Source organism: Anomaloglossus baeobatrachus, chromosome 10 (assembly GCF_048569485.1).
Source record: "Anomaloglossus baeobatrachus isolate aAnoBae1 chromosome 10, aAnoBae1.hap1, whole genome shotgun sequence".
Taxonomy (NCBI): domain Eukaryota; kingdom Metazoa; phylum Chordata; class Amphibia; order Anura; family Aromobatidae; genus Anomaloglossus; species Anomaloglossus baeobatrachus.
In genome coordinates this window covers 102,822,984-102,840,401 of record NC_134362.1, presented here as the reverse complement: position 1 = coordinate 102,840,401, position 17,418 = coordinate 102,822,984, and the positions used below count along the sequence as shown (strand labels likewise).

General features: G+C 45.6%; 1 protein-coding gene across 2 annotated transcripts in view; it reads left to right on the top strand.

Moving 5' to 3' along the window:
- IMMP1L (inner mitochondrial membrane peptidase subunit 1) overlaps positions 1 to 17,418 on the top strand; it is a 132,344-nt gene that overhangs the window by 28,376 nt on the left and 86,550 nt on the right. For both annotated transcript variants that reach the window (XM_075325563.1, XM_075325564.1), the window contains exons 2-4: positions 7,014 to 7,150; positions 7,333 to 7,421; positions 12,905 to 13,031. In XM_075325563.1, the coding sequence (XP_075181678.1) occupies positions 7,046 to 7,150; positions 7,333 to 7,421; positions 12,905 to 13,031 (321 nt within the window). In that variant the 5' untranslated portion in view covers positions 7,014 to 7,045. The remainder of the gene's footprint in view (positions 1 to 7,013; positions 7,151 to 7,332; positions 7,422 to 12,904; positions 13,032 to 17,418) is intronic.

The following is a 17,418-nucleotide window of genomic DNA, read 5'->3' as shown; positions in this document are numbered from 1 at the left end:
CAAGTGATTTATAGAAGGGTAAAAATATGCTGGGATTACCGGATCTAATCTCTTTTTATACACCCCAAAATCTTGTTTGCTTTAGCAGTTGCTGCTTGACATTGAGTACTGCTGCTCAGCTTATTTTTTTTCAACCCCTTAGATGAAAGTAAACCTATAGATTTTTGGTGTCTACAGACTCACACCGACCTGAGGCATCACGCCGATACATCAGATTTACCATGTAGTGAACAGACTGAATAAAATATCCTAAAATCAATCAAGCAATCGCTCTTTTTTTTGCAATTTTTCCACACTTCGATTTTTTTTTCTTGCCATTTCTCAGTACACTGTATGGTAAAACTTATGGTTTTATTTAAAAGTTCAACTCGTTCTGCAAAAAATCCATCCCTCATATGGCAAGATTGACGGAAAAATAAATAAGTTACGTCTCTCAGAAGAAGGGGAGGAGAAAAAAAAGAAACGGAAAATCGCACAGGGGTGAAGGGGTTAAAATGAAACAAGGGTGGATATTTCAGCAAGACCTTGATCCTAAACACACACAACCAAGGAAATTCTCAATTTAGTTTTAGAGAAAAAAAAAATAAACTTGCTAGAATGACCCAGCCAATCACCTGACCTGAATCTAATAGAAAATGTATAGACGGAACTAGAACTGTGATTTCATATAAGGAGCTCACAAAACCTTTCAGGATTTGAATAGTGTTTGTGTGGAAGAATGGGCCAAAACCCATTTGAGCAATGCATGTGACCAGTTTCTCCATACAGTAGGTGTCTTAAAGCTGTCATCACGAAGGCTTTTTTACGAAGTATTAAGTAAATTTCAGTAAGCGTGTTCAATACTATTTCCCTGTGTTTATTTCTTCTCATTACATCTAAATTCATGTCAATAACCCCTTTTAGAATTATATTTACTTAACTATTGAATTGACAATGTCACCAATATTCTATTTCACCCCCTGTGTGCTTTATAAATACACTACTCACAAAAAAATTACGGATATTTTGTCTTTCGGGTGAAATTTCAGGATAATCCTAAAATGCCTTCTAACCTTTTCAGGTGAACTTGCTGTGACCTTCTCAAAACTGGTAAATGCACATGTCCAACTGTTCAATGAATGTTTCAGTACTTGCTCTTGTTTATCAAGGAGCTTAATGGCCAAATTCACAACAGGTGTTTGATCCATGAATCGCCCAATACATTAGATTTTGGGGTTCAATTAAAATTGGTATTTAAACCGTTATCCTCATCATACTGTTCACATTTAGACATCATGACACCAAGACAATACCTAACAATTGATCAGCAGTACCTCTCCATTGCGAGGCGTAAAGCAGGATGTTCTGAGACGGAAGTGACTACTGGGTTTAGTGAGCTTAGTGTTATCAGCACGTTGCTACAGAGAGACTGGAAGAGTCACAGAAAGTCATTGAAGTGGACATCATTTGGCTCCATCCCACTCTGATGACTGCTTCATTCTGCATAATGCCATTCAGAACCTGATAATAATTGTGCCTGGAGTTGTGTGGCATTCAAGAGAGGTAAGAGGCACCCAAGTGTCACATCACACCATTTGCATCAGTGTGGTCAGCCTGGTAGATGACCTGAAGGGTACCTGACCACACCACGATGGACAGTCATCATAGTCTTCAATGGGCTAGGGCGCATCAACATGGGATGAGGGACCAGTGAGCCTCAGTGCTGTTTAGTAATGAAAGTCGATTTACTTTAAGCAGATATGATGGTTGCCAATGATGTTGAAGACATCAAGGAGAGCGTTATGCATCAGCCACTGTTGTCACCAGACAAGCCTTTGGTGGTGGTGGTCTAGTCACTACAGAACTGCCCTAAACTCTGTGAATGATACAGTGACAACCCCCTACTGCTTGAATAACAGCATTAATCCAGTCAGGACCCTCACAGTCCTAATTTAATTGTTATCGATGACAATGCTCCAGCTCAGGGAGTTTGCATCATTAGGTAACCTCTGTTGGAGACTGGGATACCTCAAATGGAGCGGCCTGCACATTCTCCAGACCTGAATCATATAGAAAACCTATGGGATTAGCTGAGTCATCGTGTAGAGATTGGTAACTCTATACCCCAGAGCCTCAATAACCTGAGGGCCGCCCTTCATGAAGAGTGGAATGCCATGGCTCAGCAGACAATAACTCCACTGGTGACCAGCAGGAGAAGTAGTTATCAAGCTGGAATTGATGCTCAAGGCCACATGACAAGTTATTGCGACATTCACCTGAAAGCCAAATATCCCAAATGTTGTGTGTGTGTGTGTGTGTGTGTGTGTACGTGTACCCTGTATGTATACCCTCTCATCAATGGGCTGTGACTGGCACCCTATGCAAACCTCATCTGTGTGCATGTCTAATACCAGCAGCAACCTCCTCTATGAATGGTAGATTGTGATTGGTTGTTTCATCAGTATTTTGGCACCTGTGCTGCCCCTACCTTTTATTATGGGGTCTGCTGCATGCTTCTAATATGTTGGTAATCTGTTCTTGTGTTGGTAAAGGCTCAGCTCAGCTGATGACCCCTGTGTCTGTCATGACAAACTTACTTTGAACACCGGCTTTGAGCGACATCCATAGAAGATTTCCGCTGTACAGAGCGTGGCTGATACTGACGCTCTGCTCTGTACAACACATGAGATCGGACGATCACAACTTCAACTCTCCCTAAGGGAACTAGTAAATGCAATAAAAAGTTTTGCAAAATATGAAAAAAACAACACAAAACCCACATTCAAATCATCCACTTTTTCCCCAGTGAAAATAAAACATTAAAAAAAACTGAAACACCCATACTTTAGTATCTCTGCATTCAGAAATGTTCGCTCAATCAAAATATAACAAACTTAATCTGATTGGTAAACGGCGTAATGGAAAAGAAATTGAAAATGCCAGAATAACATTTTTCGGGGGCTGTTGCAACATTGCTATAAAACTTGATAAGAGACCATCAAAACATTGCATCTACCCATAAATGGCTAGTACACAATTTTACTCATACAAATATTAGGCTAAAAAGTTATATATTTTATTGAAAAAAAATGTTTTGACATACAAGGAAAAAACATTTATATTAAAAACAAACACAGAGCTGCTAATATCCATGTGTGGTGGTTGTATTAATTATACATATAAATGTGGCCAGTTATAGTGATAATATCAATTAGTATAGCTCACAGTCGGTCACATTCAAATGATATGTAGTTGCTAACCAAAGGGTATCATATCAAAGGCAAGCTGTATTATTTAAACAATGGTGGTAAGCAGTCATATACAATTGCTAGTTAGTATTAGAATATATGAGGTCTTATATGCCACAAAGGGGAACTCCCAATAAATCAGTGATTTAGGTTTAGGGCATAAACAGCCATATACAGCATAGATATACTACCAGCACAAATGTAAAAGTGCCTACAGAAACAACATGCATAAAGCATAAACGTAGCAATTGCATATGTTTATCTGCCAAGGAGATTACAGCTTGTCTAAATAAGAATTGTGCAACTTACAATTAAGCGTATTCCCACCACGTCTGGTCACCTCAACATATGTTTCAATGCTATCTTCGTCAGGAGGTGTGGTTCTAGTTTACACATGTTACCCTGTTTCCCCGAAAAGAAGACACTGTCTTAGTGGCTTTTTCAGGGCAAAAAAAAAATGTCTTATTTTCAGGGGGTGTCTTATTCTCGAGGAGACACGGTTGAGGGTAAGTTTACCCCCCACAAAAAGCGGGCCCCCCCCCCCATCCCAGGATTGTCATACTTACCAGCCCAGGGTGTCTGGCTCCCAGATCTTTCTGTGATCTCCCATCAGGTACGCTGCATGCCTCCCCTGCGTCTGGCCGAGATCAGATCACACACACACACACCAGATCACACTCGCACACAAACACACCGACCCCATTTCTTCCCACCCACCCCACGATCCCAGCAGCTGTGCTGCACGCCGTGCTCCTCTGCCTCCTGCCGACACTCACAGATCCAATCGCTTACGTTCACACACAGTCACACATCAGACAGTATACACACACACCCCACTTCTCCCTGTGCCCTCCGGTGGGCGGTCCCAGCAGCTGTGCTGCACGCCGTGCTCCTCTGCCCCCTGCCGACACTAACAGATCCGATCGCATACATTCACACACAGTCACACATCAGACAGTATACACGCACACATCTGATCGCATACACTCACACATATACCCCACTTCTCCCTGTGCCCTCCGGTGGGCGGTCCCAGCAGCTGTGCTGCATGCCGTGCTCCTCTGCTCCCTGCCGACACTGACTGACAGATCCGATCGCATACACTCAGACACTCACACATCAGACAGCACACATCCGATCGCATACACTCACACACAAACTGACGATATCGCACATACGCGCTCACACACTCACAACATCCGGACTTACCACATGCTTCCGGCCATGTGATCCTCCGGCAGGTCCTGGAAGGTCACTGTACGCACAGTATCGCCGCCGAGAAGCAAGCCATATCACTGGATGTTGTGAGTTTGTGGATGCAATCTGATGTGTGTGTGTGAGAGTGAGTGAGTGTGATCTGATGTGTGTGTGTGTTCCGCTACTGCACGACCTTGATGCGCTCACCTGCTCCCGGTCGACTTCTGGTAAGTATGATCGGGGGTCTTCTTTCTTCTCTCTTCTGGGGGTGCCCGCTGCCTATAATGAAGTGTCCTGCAGTGTCTTTAACTCTTTCACCGCTGCATGACACTTCATTATTGACCGCAGCTATGTCTTATTTTCAGGGGATGTCTTATATTAAAGCTTCCCTGAAAACTCCTGGGATGTCTTATTTTCGGCAAATGTCTTATTTTCGGGGAAACAGGGTAGGTATTTAAAGAGCATTTAAGCCAATCACAATTGCGATTAGATAACACATGTCCATCTAATCAGCTGTGTGTATTTTAAACAGCAAGGGGGTTGTATGATGATATTCGTATCTGTGGGCGTTTACATTGTTTCAGCCTATTAGCACTGTTAATGAATCTTGCGTTCCACTGAGTTTGTTAGGTGGAACGCACACATGACATTTCTGGAGGCTGTACCGAAGTGGTCACATGAGCGGGTTATGCGGCGCATGCGCATTGCGCCGTGTTCCGTATATGGAAGCGCCAGGCCCCGGATTATCGGAGAGGAGCGTACGCCGTCGCTAAGCAACCAGCAGACGCACTCAACCCTGTGCGCCGGAGCTCTGCACTTCACGGAAGACAGACACAAGGTAATGCGCTGCTCACCCATGCTACCAGCACGGTGTTATAATTCAACCATCATTTATTTTTAAAGATTAAATAGTAGGTGACCCCTTTAGAGGCACATGTCATGTGATGGAGGATTTTGAAAAGTGCGGGTGCCATCAGAATTCAAGAAGGTCTTACTCTTTGCTAAATTTAGGCATGCTTTGCACATTCTACATGGAAAGAAGCCTTGATTTTCAGGGGGTAGCCTGTGTTGTGGACCTGCCACATAGTGGCATAGTGTCAACATACTGGTAGCATGGGCGAGCGGCGCATTACCTTGTGTCTGTCTTCCGTGAAGTGCAGAGCTCCGGCGCACAGGGGTGAGTGCGTCTGCTGGTTGCTTAGCGACGGCGTACGCTCCTCTCCGATGATCCGGGGCCTGGCGCTTCCATATACGGAACACGGCGCAATGCGCATGCGGCGCATAACCTGCTCATGTGACCACTTCGGTACAGCCTCCAGAAATGTCATGTGTGCGTTCCACCTAACAAACTCAGTGGAATGCAAGATTCATTAACAGTGCTAATAGGCTGAAACAATGTAAACGCCCACAGATACGAATGTCATCATACAACCCCCTTGCTGTTTAAAATACACACAGCTGATTAGATGGACATGTGTTATCTAATCGCAATTGTGATTGGCTTAAATGCTCTTTAAATACCTAACATGTGTAAACTAGAACCACACCTACTGACGAAGATATCAGCATTGAAACATATGTTGAGGTGACCAGACGTGGTGGGAATAAGCTTAATTTTAAGTTGCGCAATTCTTATGTAGACAAGCTGTAATCTCCTTGGCAGATAAACATATGCAATTGCTACGTTTATGCTTTATGCATGCTGTTTCTGTAGGCACTTTTACATTTGTGCAGGTAGTATATCTATGCTGTATATGGCTGTTTATGCCCTAAACCTAAATCACTGATTTATTGGGAGTTCCCTTTGTGGCATATAAGACCTCATATATGCTAATACTAACTAGCAATTGTATATGACTGCTTACCACCATTGTTTAAATAATACAGCTTGCCTTTGATATATGATACCCTTTGGTTAGCAACTACATATCATTTGAATGTGACCGACTGTGAGCTATACTAATTGATATTATCATTTTCATTATAACTGGCCACATTTATATGTATAATTAATACAACCACCACACATGGATATTAGCAGCTCTGTGTTTGTTTTTAATATAAATGTTTTTTCCTTTTGTATGTCAAAAATTTTTTTTTTCAATAAAGTATAGAACTTTTCAGCCTAATACTTGTGTGAGTAAAATTGTGTACTAGTGATATCAAGTAAGTTTCCAGGCTATTGTAATTGCATAAAGAGGCTGTTGTACTCATCTACCCATAAATGGTTCTAGTAAAAACGGCAGCTTAGTGCACAAAAAATAAGCCGTCGATCCCGAAGAATGAAAATGTTACGGGCTTCAGCAAATGGCGCTAAAACCAAGTTATTATTTTTTTTTTTATATAAATATATTTTTTTATAAAATTCTGAATTTGTTTTTCACCAATTTAATTTATTGTTTTCCTAAAACCTTTCATGTTTGGCATCCACAAACTTGTACTGACCTGATCTTATGACCCTTGCCTTTAATAGAGAAGGTATGATATCTGTACACCTTTAATAGAACATATGGACCATGGGCAACCCCTAATGTATATGGACCGCTTTTATTTCCCAGTAGACATGCTTTTAATATTTTTATCTTACAGGTTGGCAGATAACAAAATAAAGAACCTCTAGTATGATCAGAAAGGTGCTGGGGAAGACGCTGGGCTTCCTGGGGTACGCCATTCAGTACGGCTGCATAGCGCACTGTACATTTGAGTACCTTGGAGAAATAGTAATTGTAAGTTTCAATTGATTATTTAATATGGATAAGTGATATTTATTCATTTTTGTATGACAAATATATATTAGTTGTTGTACGTATACCCTCTTTCACTTGTAAAGCGCCATGGAATAAATGGCGCATGATAATAAATAATAATAATAATTAGTATGATTTCACCTGTAAACTGTCTCCCGCAGTGCTCGGGGCCGTCTATGGAGCCCACCATACAGAATTATGATATTTTAGTATGTGACAACTTGAGTCGACATCTTTATTCAATTCACAAGTAAGTAATCTAATGTCAAAAGGTGAAAAGATATCCATTGTGAATTTTCATATTTTGGGAGGGGGGGTTGTTTTATCACCGCAATTTAGTTTTCTGTTGTGGCCACACATAAATGTTGAGGACTGGTTCCTGCTGTTCTGTTAGCCACCACCAGATCTGGAGGGCTGCGTGATTTATTAAGCCAGACTTATTGCTGTTCTGATTCTCCTGAACGCTATATTGCACTATCATTTCCAGTAAGTCACAGATTTACCACAACTGTAGCCTGTAATAACCCTTACCTATGGGCAGAACAGAGGTCCGCTCTGTACAGATGTCTCCAGATCTGGCAGGCTTGAGGTGTCCCTTGTAAAACATGGACAGTTAGGCTATGTGCCCACGCTGCGGATTTACCGCGGATTTTGCCGCGGATTTACCGCGGATTTTCCGAAAATCTGCAGCAGCGGCACTTCCAAGCCATTTCAATGGCATTTTGGAAATGCTGTGTCCATGCTGCGGATTTTTCCACGGCGGATTTGCCGCGGATTTTGATCCGGAAAAATCTGCAGCATGTCAATTATTGTTGCGGATTTTGGTGCGGAGTTTGGGTATAGAATGGGGGAAAAAAAAAATCTGCATCAAAATCCGCGGCAAATTCGCGGTAATCCGCGGTAAATCCGCGGCAAAAATAAGGTGCGGATTTGCCGCGAAAGTCGCGGATTTTCATGCAGAAAAATCCGCAGGTACATTCTACCGTGGACACATAGCCTTATGCATCTGAATCCCTACATATAATATTTTACCCTGCAGTAACCAGGTAGAATTGGCTGCCATAGGTCCAGATCCCACAAAGAATCAGCTGATTGAGTTGGCCCCAATTTTTAAAGTGGGGTTTTTTTTTTTTGTTTTTAGTTTTTTTGTGTTCTTCTTGGTACAATAATGGTCCTTATAATAAATGTCATTATTTAATGAGAATACTCTATGAATTGCATTTGCGGATGGTTTTAATTCTTTACTGCTACTTTGTGGACAATATTTGTTGTTCGCTCAAGCTGATTCCTTCAAGTTTTTTAGATATATAGAAAGAGGGCTGCTCTTGATTGACAGTTCAGACTAGTGGCGTTATTTCGCCGCTGGCCCAAACTGCGCTGCTCTGTGATAGAGATGAGTGAACCCCCAACTTTACAAAAAAAAAAAAAATCAGAGTTTGAGTTTAGAGTTCGGGCGCTTTACGTGTGCTAACCTCTAGAGCAGGGGTCTCAAACACGCGGCCCGCGGGCCGCATGTGGCCCCTCAGGGTAGTTCGTGCGGCCCCCAGGCCCGTGCCCCTGGTCACTATCGCGGCAGGTGCAGGGGCCGCAGCCACTGTCTGCACTTTATGTCAGATGAATGTATTGCCAGCGCTGCCCTGTTGCACCGGCAATACAATCATCTCACATAAATCACTGACCGTGACACTGCACCGGCCGCAATAGTGAACGGGGGCACAGGCCTGGGGGCCGCACAAACTACCCTGAGGGGCCACACAAAGCAGAGATGAGGCAGCGGAGGGAGCACGGGACAGGTGAGAAGAATGGTTTGTGTGTGTGTATGTGACGTTAACCCCTTAGCGACCTATGACGTACTGGGTATGTTATGGCTCCCTGGTACTTAAGGACCCATGACGTACCCAGTGACGTCATGGCGAAAATCGCAGCCCCGGTGGCTACGATCGCTGCAAATACCTTAGATTCGGGGAGGAGGGGACCTCAGGAGGGGTGGTGTCTCCTCCCTGGACCTACGGAGGCTGTGATTGTCTGAGCGGCGTTCGTCAGCCAATCACAGCCACTAATGTTTCAGCCATTGAAAATCGCTGAAACATTGAAATCCAGCCAAGATCAGTGCAGCTGTAGCTCTGATCATTGGCTGGAGCTGGGTGACCTGTGTTTCACCCGCCCCCAGCTCTGATTTGAGAGACCGGCCTTGTGACCGATTTCTCCAATCACTGTGGATCTGGGGCCGCAGACCACTCCCCTCAGCTTCACTCTGGCGTCTGTGGAAGGTGAGGGGAGCTGCTGACATTACTACAGGATGGGGACAAAGTGCGCACAATACTATGAGATGGGGATAAGGCTGGGGACATTACTATAGGATTGGGACATTACAAGGATGGGCACATTACTATTGGATGGGGACATTATTACTATAGTATGGGGACATTACTATAAGATAGGAACTAGGATGGGCACATGACTATAGAATGGGGACAAGGCTGGGGACATTACTATAGGATGGGGACAAGGTGGGCACATTACTGTAGGATGGGGACATTACTACAAGGGGACAAGGATGGGAAACATTACTATAGAATAGGGATAATGCTGGGGACATTACTATAGGGTGGGGATAAGGTTGGCACATTACTAAAGGATTGGCACATTACTATAAGATGGGGGACAAGGATGGACACATTACTATAGATTGGGGACATTACTATAGGATGGGGACAAGGATGAACACATTACTATAACATTGGGACAAGGATGAGCACATTACTGTGGGATGGGGACTAGGAAGGGGTACAATACTACAAGGGGACAAGGATGGGCACATTACTGTGGGATTGGGCACAATACTACAAGGGGACAAGGATGGGCACGTTACAACAATATGGGGAACATTACTAAAAGATGTTGGTCAAAATTTCTATATAGTGATAATTGTAAGACTATTAGTTACAAGAAAGGAATAAAATATATAAAAAAAAAAGTTGATATTTAAACAAAGAATGTGCACGTTTCTATAATGAACAAGTGAAAATGTTCAAAATCAGTGATCCCAAGGTGTGTAAAAAAAAAATAAAATATATATGGTACCAATAAAAATGTCACTTTGACCTGCAAAGAATGCGGCCCCCCAAATTATTTTTTTCCCCTGTGCGGCCCAAACACCCAGCCGAGTTTGAGACCCCTGCTCTAGAGCAAGCATCGCTGTGCTCATTTACGCTCAGTGCTCGGCCCAGTGTGAGTCGCGTGCACTGTATGAACGGCTCACACTAGGGGTAACAGCATTATTGGATGTAATGTATGCAGAAAAAAAAATTAAATAGCCCCACCCTGCTTCCTCTGGAAGTGATCGGTTTGTGGCTGGCTGTATGTGGGTAGTGGGCCGAACTGCCCAATCATTTAATCAATTGAGGTTAGTGTCCAGAACTAAACTTTTATCTTAAGTCCAGTTGAACCCACACTTCCATAGGTATACTCATCTTTACTGTCTGACGGTACGGTATGATGTAGCATTGCGTATACAGCATTGGAAGCATAGTGACGCTGAAGCTGGCCTGGATTGGGAGCTAACTCCACAGATCCCAGACAAATTTAGAGAATTGCTTACAAGCTCTGTTGTAAATGCTTGTAAACACTGCACCTGTTCGGCTACTACTGTTACACAAGTGACCTAGGCAGCAGGTAGTAAACAAAAAAAACAAAACTAATTATCCGAGGAGGGGGATTAATCTTTATTATAAATCAGAGAGTTGCTTGTTTTTCATTAGGCAATTATACCATTAGTGTAGGTAGGAGTAGCCATGTAACTTGCACAATCAGGTTCTGCCTGCCATGACAAAAAGATCTTGTTGAGAACCATTATACAGAGGTTTGTGGCCACTCTATGTGGTTTGTATGTGTCCTAAAAAATCGGAGGAGAGTAACCTAGAAGATTTCCATGCCTTCTGGCCCCTGACATTTTTTTTTTCTACCATGGATGCCTCCATGTTACAGGTAGTGATCAGGGCCAGAAAGCAGCTGTGCAGTGTGATAACCTCACTGAGCAACTCTTAAAAGGGTGGTTCACCCATATTTTTTATTGTCTAGATCAGTGTTCCTCAACTCCAGTCCTCAAAACCCACCAACAGATCATGTTTTCAGGTTTTCCTCAATCAGGTTTTCAGGCTTTCATTAATGTTGCACAGGTGATGGAATTATTCCTTGTCTGATATTGAGGAAAACCTGAAAACATGATCTGTTGATGGGTCTTGAGGACTGGAGTTGAGAAACACTGGTCTAGATCGATATTCTATTGAGAAACAATGTTTCTCTCAAATACCTTATGTTGGCATTAGTGCTTGTGAGAGGCGCTATTGCGGACCGCTGTTCCCCGCGCCGTGACCTCAGGGATCTGGTGACGTCACGTCAAGTTCCGGACACGTCACATCCCTGCGGCCAGCTGCAGTCTTCCTGACTCACTGAGCTGTGGGCGGTGTTTCACCGCTTGTCACAGCTCAGCGTGTCTCCTGCTTGCAGTACTTTGCTGTGAGAGAAGAAGGAGGAGGGAGCTGGGAGCTGATGGGTTGTGACGAGCAGTGAAACACCGCCCACAGCCCATCACTCATGGACACTGCGGCCAGCCGCGGTGTGAGGAACTTGATGTGACGTCACCAGATCCCCGAGGTCATGGAGGCCGATGGGTCACAGAGCGGGGTACAGCGGTCTGTAATAGCGCCTCTCACAGGCACTATTGCCAACATAAGGTATTTGAGAGAAACATTGTTTCTCAACATAATATCGATCTATCGATCTAGACAATACAAAATATGGGTGAACCACCCCTTTAATATCGCAGACTCTTGGAGCCTGAAAAACGCGTGTGTATAGTATGAGACAGACCGGGGCTCTCTATGGTGGAGTGCTGCTACTATACTGTAAAGACTTTTTTCTATGGACACAAAAGGCCTTTTTCTCTCAAATCTTATTCACAAATTTGTCTTCATCTGTGTTAGTGATTACTTCTCCTTTGCCGAGATAATACGTCCACCTCACAGGTGTGGCATCTCTTTCAAAAATATCTTAACATTTGAGAATAAAGGGACCTTTCTGTACACAGATAAAGTATTAGATCTTAGAGTTCAGCTCATGAAAAATGGGAATAAAAAAAAACCTAAAGTGTTGTGTTTATGTATTTGTTCAGTGTGAATCATGAGGAGCCCACGGTCAGTCAGTGTAGCCCAAAGTCTTCTACAACATGATCTTTAATTATTATTTAGCTCTGTACACTTTGCTAAGGGATCCAGAACCCCCCCTCTGCACCATTTGTACCCCATGAGTCTGTGAACCAGTTCCTTTTCTCCCCCCTCCCTAATCTTCGTCTGTCGCAGGCAGCTGGCACTTTCCGTCCCCAGCTAGAAGTATGGGGGAGTTGAGTCCCAGATGAGCTGACATAGCTACCGTTGGCTCCATCTCCTTTGCTTGCTGCTTCACTGGAGCATTGCAGGACTTTCTCAAGCTTTGGCATTCAGTCAGGATGCCAGGTGCAGATCTTGTATTAAAAGTATATTTCTATGCTTTTTGTTGTTTTCCCTTTGTGCATATAAGCTTGCTAGTATTATTGTTGAGGTTTGCCCCTTTTGGAACCACTTTTTTTTTTTTGTTTAAACATCTATATTTTATGTTCTGCTTAAAATGCGAAGCTTTGCTAAGATCATTTTCATTTGTTTTCGTTGGGTTTCTAAAATGATTTTATGATTCCAGGGGTGACGTTATAATAGCAAAGAGTCCAAATAAGCCAAGCATTAACATCTGTAAAAGGGTAATTGGATTGGAAGGTGACAAAGTCTGTACCAGCAGCCCATCAGACTTCATCAAGAGGCACACGTATGTAAGTACCTCCCGCGCTCTGCTATTGAGGAGGCGTGATTTCACAATGGAATTACATGGGGTAAATATAAAAAATGTTGAATATGAAGTCTTAATCTAAAAATGGCATGTTTCTAAAGGCCCCGTCACACTAAGCAACATCGCTAGCAACATCGCTGCTAACGAACAACTTTTGTGACGTTGCTAGCGATGTTGCTGTGTGTGACATCCAGCAACAACCTGGCCCCTGCTGTGAGGTCGTTGGTTGTTGCTGAATGTCCTGGGCCATTTTTTAGTTGTTGCTGTCCTGCTGTGAAGCACAGATCGCTGTGTGTGACAGCGAGACAGCAACAACTAAATGTGCAGGCAGCAGGAGCCGGCTTCTGCAGAGGCTGGTAACCAATGTAAACATCGGGTAACCAAGAAGCCCTGTCCTTGGTTACCCGATATTTACCTTTGATACCAGCCTCAGCCGCTCTCACTGTCAGTGCCGGCTCCTGCTCTGTGCACATGTAGCTGCAGGACACATCGGGTTAATTAACCCGATGTGTGCTGTAGCTAGGAGAGCAAGGAGCCAGCACTAAGCATTGTGCGCTGCTCCCTGCTCTGTGCACATTTAGCTGCAGCACACATCAGGTAATTAACCCCATGTGTGCTGTAACTAGGAGAGCAAGGAGCCAGCACTAAGCATTGTGCGCTGCTCCCTGCTCTGTGCACATGTAGCTGCAGGACACATCAGGTAATTAACCCCATGTGTGCTGTAACTAGGAGAGCAAGGAGCCAGCACTAAGCATTGTGCGCTGCTCCCTGCTCTCTGCACATGTAGCTGCAGGACACATCGGGTAATTAACCCGATGTGTGCTGTACTAGGAGAGCAGGGAGCCAGCGCTCAGTGTGCGCTGCTCCCTGCTCTCTGCACGTGTAGCTCCGTGCGGTGGTAACCAAGGTAAATATCGGGTTGGTTACCCGATATTTACCTTAGTTACCAAGCGCAGCATCTTCCACGCGGCGCTGGGGGCTGGTCACTGGTTGCTGGTGAGCTCACCAGCAACTCGTGTAGCCACGCTCCAGCGATCCCTGCCAGGTCAGGTTGCTGGTTGGATCGCTGGAGCGTCGCAGTGTGACATCTCACCAGCAACCTCCTAGCAACTTACCAGCGATCCCTATTGTTGTTGGCATCGCTGGTAAGTTGTTTAGTGTGACTGGACCTTAAGGGTACCTTCACACTTAGCGATGCAGCAGCGATCCGACCAGCGATCTGACCTGGTCAGGATCGCTGCTGCATCGCTACATGGTCGCTGGTGAGCTGTCAAACAGGCAGATCTCACCAGCGACCAGTGACCAGCCCCCAGCCAGCAGCGACGTGCAAGCGACGTTGCGCTTGCACGGAGCCGCCGTCTGGAAGCTGCGGAGACTGGTAACTAATAAACATCGGGTATGGTTACCCGATGTTTACATTAGTTACCAGTGTGAGCAGGGAGCAGGGAGCCGCGCACACTAAGCGCTGGCTCCTTGCTCTCCTAGCTACAGTACACATCGGGTTAATTAACCCGATGTGTACAGCAGCTACATGTGCAGAGAGCCGGAGCCGGCAGCACAGGCAGCGTGAGAGCTGCTGGTAACTAAGGTAAATATCGGGTAACCACCTTGGTTACCCGATGTTTATCTTGGATACAGCTTACCTCAGCTGTCAGATGCCGGCTCCTGCTCCCTGCTCGCTTCATTTGTCGCTCTCTTGCTGTCACACACAGCGATCTGTGTGTCACAGCAGGAGAGCGGCTTTGAAGAAAACGAACCAGGGCTGTGTGTAACGAGCAGCGATCTCGCAGCAGGGGCCAGATCGCTGCTCAGTGTCACACACAGCGAGATCGCTAATGAGGTCACTGCTGCGTCACAAAAAGCGTGACTCAGCAGCGATCTCGGCAGCGAGCTCGCTGTGTGTGAAGCACCCCTAAGGCATGAAGACTATTTACTTGTGGATTATGTAAATGGCATCACAGTGCTAGTTAAACCGCTCCGCTGTTTCCTTAGCACCTCACCTCTTGTAGCCGGTGCCATTTTTGCCATGAAAGGCTGAGATGGGAATAATTCTTTTAATGAATACTTCTGAAGGATAGCCAGTAACTTCTTAAGCTGGGTTTACACACTGCAACATCGCAAACGACATCGCTGTAACGTCACTGGTTTTGTGACGTTACAGCGACCTCCCCAGCGACATTGCAGTGTGTGAAACCTATCAGCGACCTGGCCCCTGCTGTGAAGTTGTGATCGCTACAAATCGTTCAGGACCATTCCTAGGTCCTTTGTTTCCCGCTGTGCAGCATGCATCGCTAGCAAGTTTCAGTGTGTAAAGGGGACTTTACAGCGACTCCGCGGCTCTGTCTGTGTAGCGTCCTGATTAGCGGTCACCGGTGAAGGATTCACCGGTGACCGCTAATCCCCCGAGTGACTGAAGTGTCCCCCCCTCTCTCATACTCACCGATCCCCGATCACCGGCGCTGCACGGCGTTCACTCTGCTCCAGCAGCTTTTCCTTTTTTGAAAAAGCCGGCCGCACATTAAACAATCTCGTATTCCCTGCTTTTCCCCGCCCACCGGCAAATATGATTGGTTGCAGTGAGACACGCCCACACGCTGAGTGACAGCTGTGTCACTGCACCCAATCACAGCAGCCGGTGGGCGTGTCTATACTGTGCAGTAAAATAAATAAATAATTAAAAAATCCGGCGTGAGGTCCCCCCCAATTTTAATACCAGCCAGATAAAGCCATACGGCTAAAGGCTGGTATTCTCAGGATGGGGAGCTCCACTTTATGGGGAGCCCCCCAGCCTAACAATATCAGCCAGCAGCCGCCCAGAATTGCCGCATACATTAGATGCGACAGTTCTGGGACTGTACCCGGCTCTTCCCGATTTGCCCTGGTGCGTTGGCAAATCGGGGTAATAAGGAGTTATTGGCAGCCCATAGCTGCCAATAAGTCCTAGATTAATCATGTCAGGCGACTCCCCGAGATACCTTCCATGATTAATCTGTAAATTACAGTTAAAAAACACACACCCGAAAAATCCTTTATTAGAAATAAAAAACACTAACAAATTCCCTCATTACCAATTTATTACCCACAATAAAGCCCTCCTTGTCCGGCGTAATCCACGGTCCTCCAACGTCGCATCCAGCTCTGCTGCATGCAGGTGACAGGAGCAGCAGAAGACACAGCCGCTCCTGTCACCTGCACGCAGCTAATGAAGAGAGCCGTGTGATCGGCTGAGCTGTCACTGAGGTTACCTGGATCCAGCGGTGGCCGCGGGTAACCTCAGTGACAGCTCAGCTGATCGCGCTACTCACCGCCGCTCCGGTCAGCTCCACGCAGCAAATGAGGTGAGTAGCGCGATCAGCTGAGCTGTCACTGAGGTTACCCGCGGCCACCGCTGCATCCACCGCTGGATCCAGGTAACCTCAGTGACAGTTCAGCCAATCACACGGCTCTCTTCATTAGCTGCGTACAGGTGACAGGAGCGGCTGTGTCTTCTGCTGCTCCTGTCACCTGCATGCAGCAGAGCTGGATGCGACGTTGGAGGACCGTGGATTACGCCGGACAAGGAGGGCTTTGTTGTGGGTAATAAATTGGTAATGAGGGAATGTGTTTGTGTTTTTTATTTCTAATAAAGGATTTTTTCGGGTGTGTGTTTATTTACTGTCACTTACAGATTAATCATGGAAGGAATCTCGGGGAGACGCCTGACATGATTAATCTAGGATTTAGTGGCAGCTATGGGCTGCCAATAACTCCTTATTACCCCGATTTGCCAACGCACCAGGGCAAATCGGGAAGAGCCGGGTACAGTCCCAGAACTGTCGCATCTAATGTATGCGGCAATTCTGGGCGGCTGCTGACTGATATTGTTAGGCTGGGGGGCTCCCTATAACGTGGGGCTCCCCATCCTGAGAATACCAGCCTGCAGCCGTATGGCTTTATCTGGCTGGTATTAAAATAGGGGGAACCGCACGCCGGATTTTTTAATTATTTATTTATTTTACTGCACAGTATAGACACGCCCACCGGCTGCTGTGATTGGGTGCAGTGACACAGCTGTCACTCAGCGTGTGGGCGTGTCTCACTGCAACCAATCACATTTGCCGGTGGGCGGGGAAAGCAGGGAATACGAGATTGTTTAATGAGCGGCCGGCTTTTTCAAAAAGGGAAAAGCCGCCGGAGCAGTGTGAACGCCGTGCAGCGCCGGTGATCGGGGATCGGTGAGTATGAGAGAGGGGGGAAATCACCAGCAAATGAGGTGAGTAACGCGATCAGCTGAACTGTCACTGAGGTTACCCGCGGCCACCGCTGCGTCCACCGCTGGATCCAGGTAACCTCAGTGACAGCTCAGCCGATCACACGGCTCTCTTCATTAG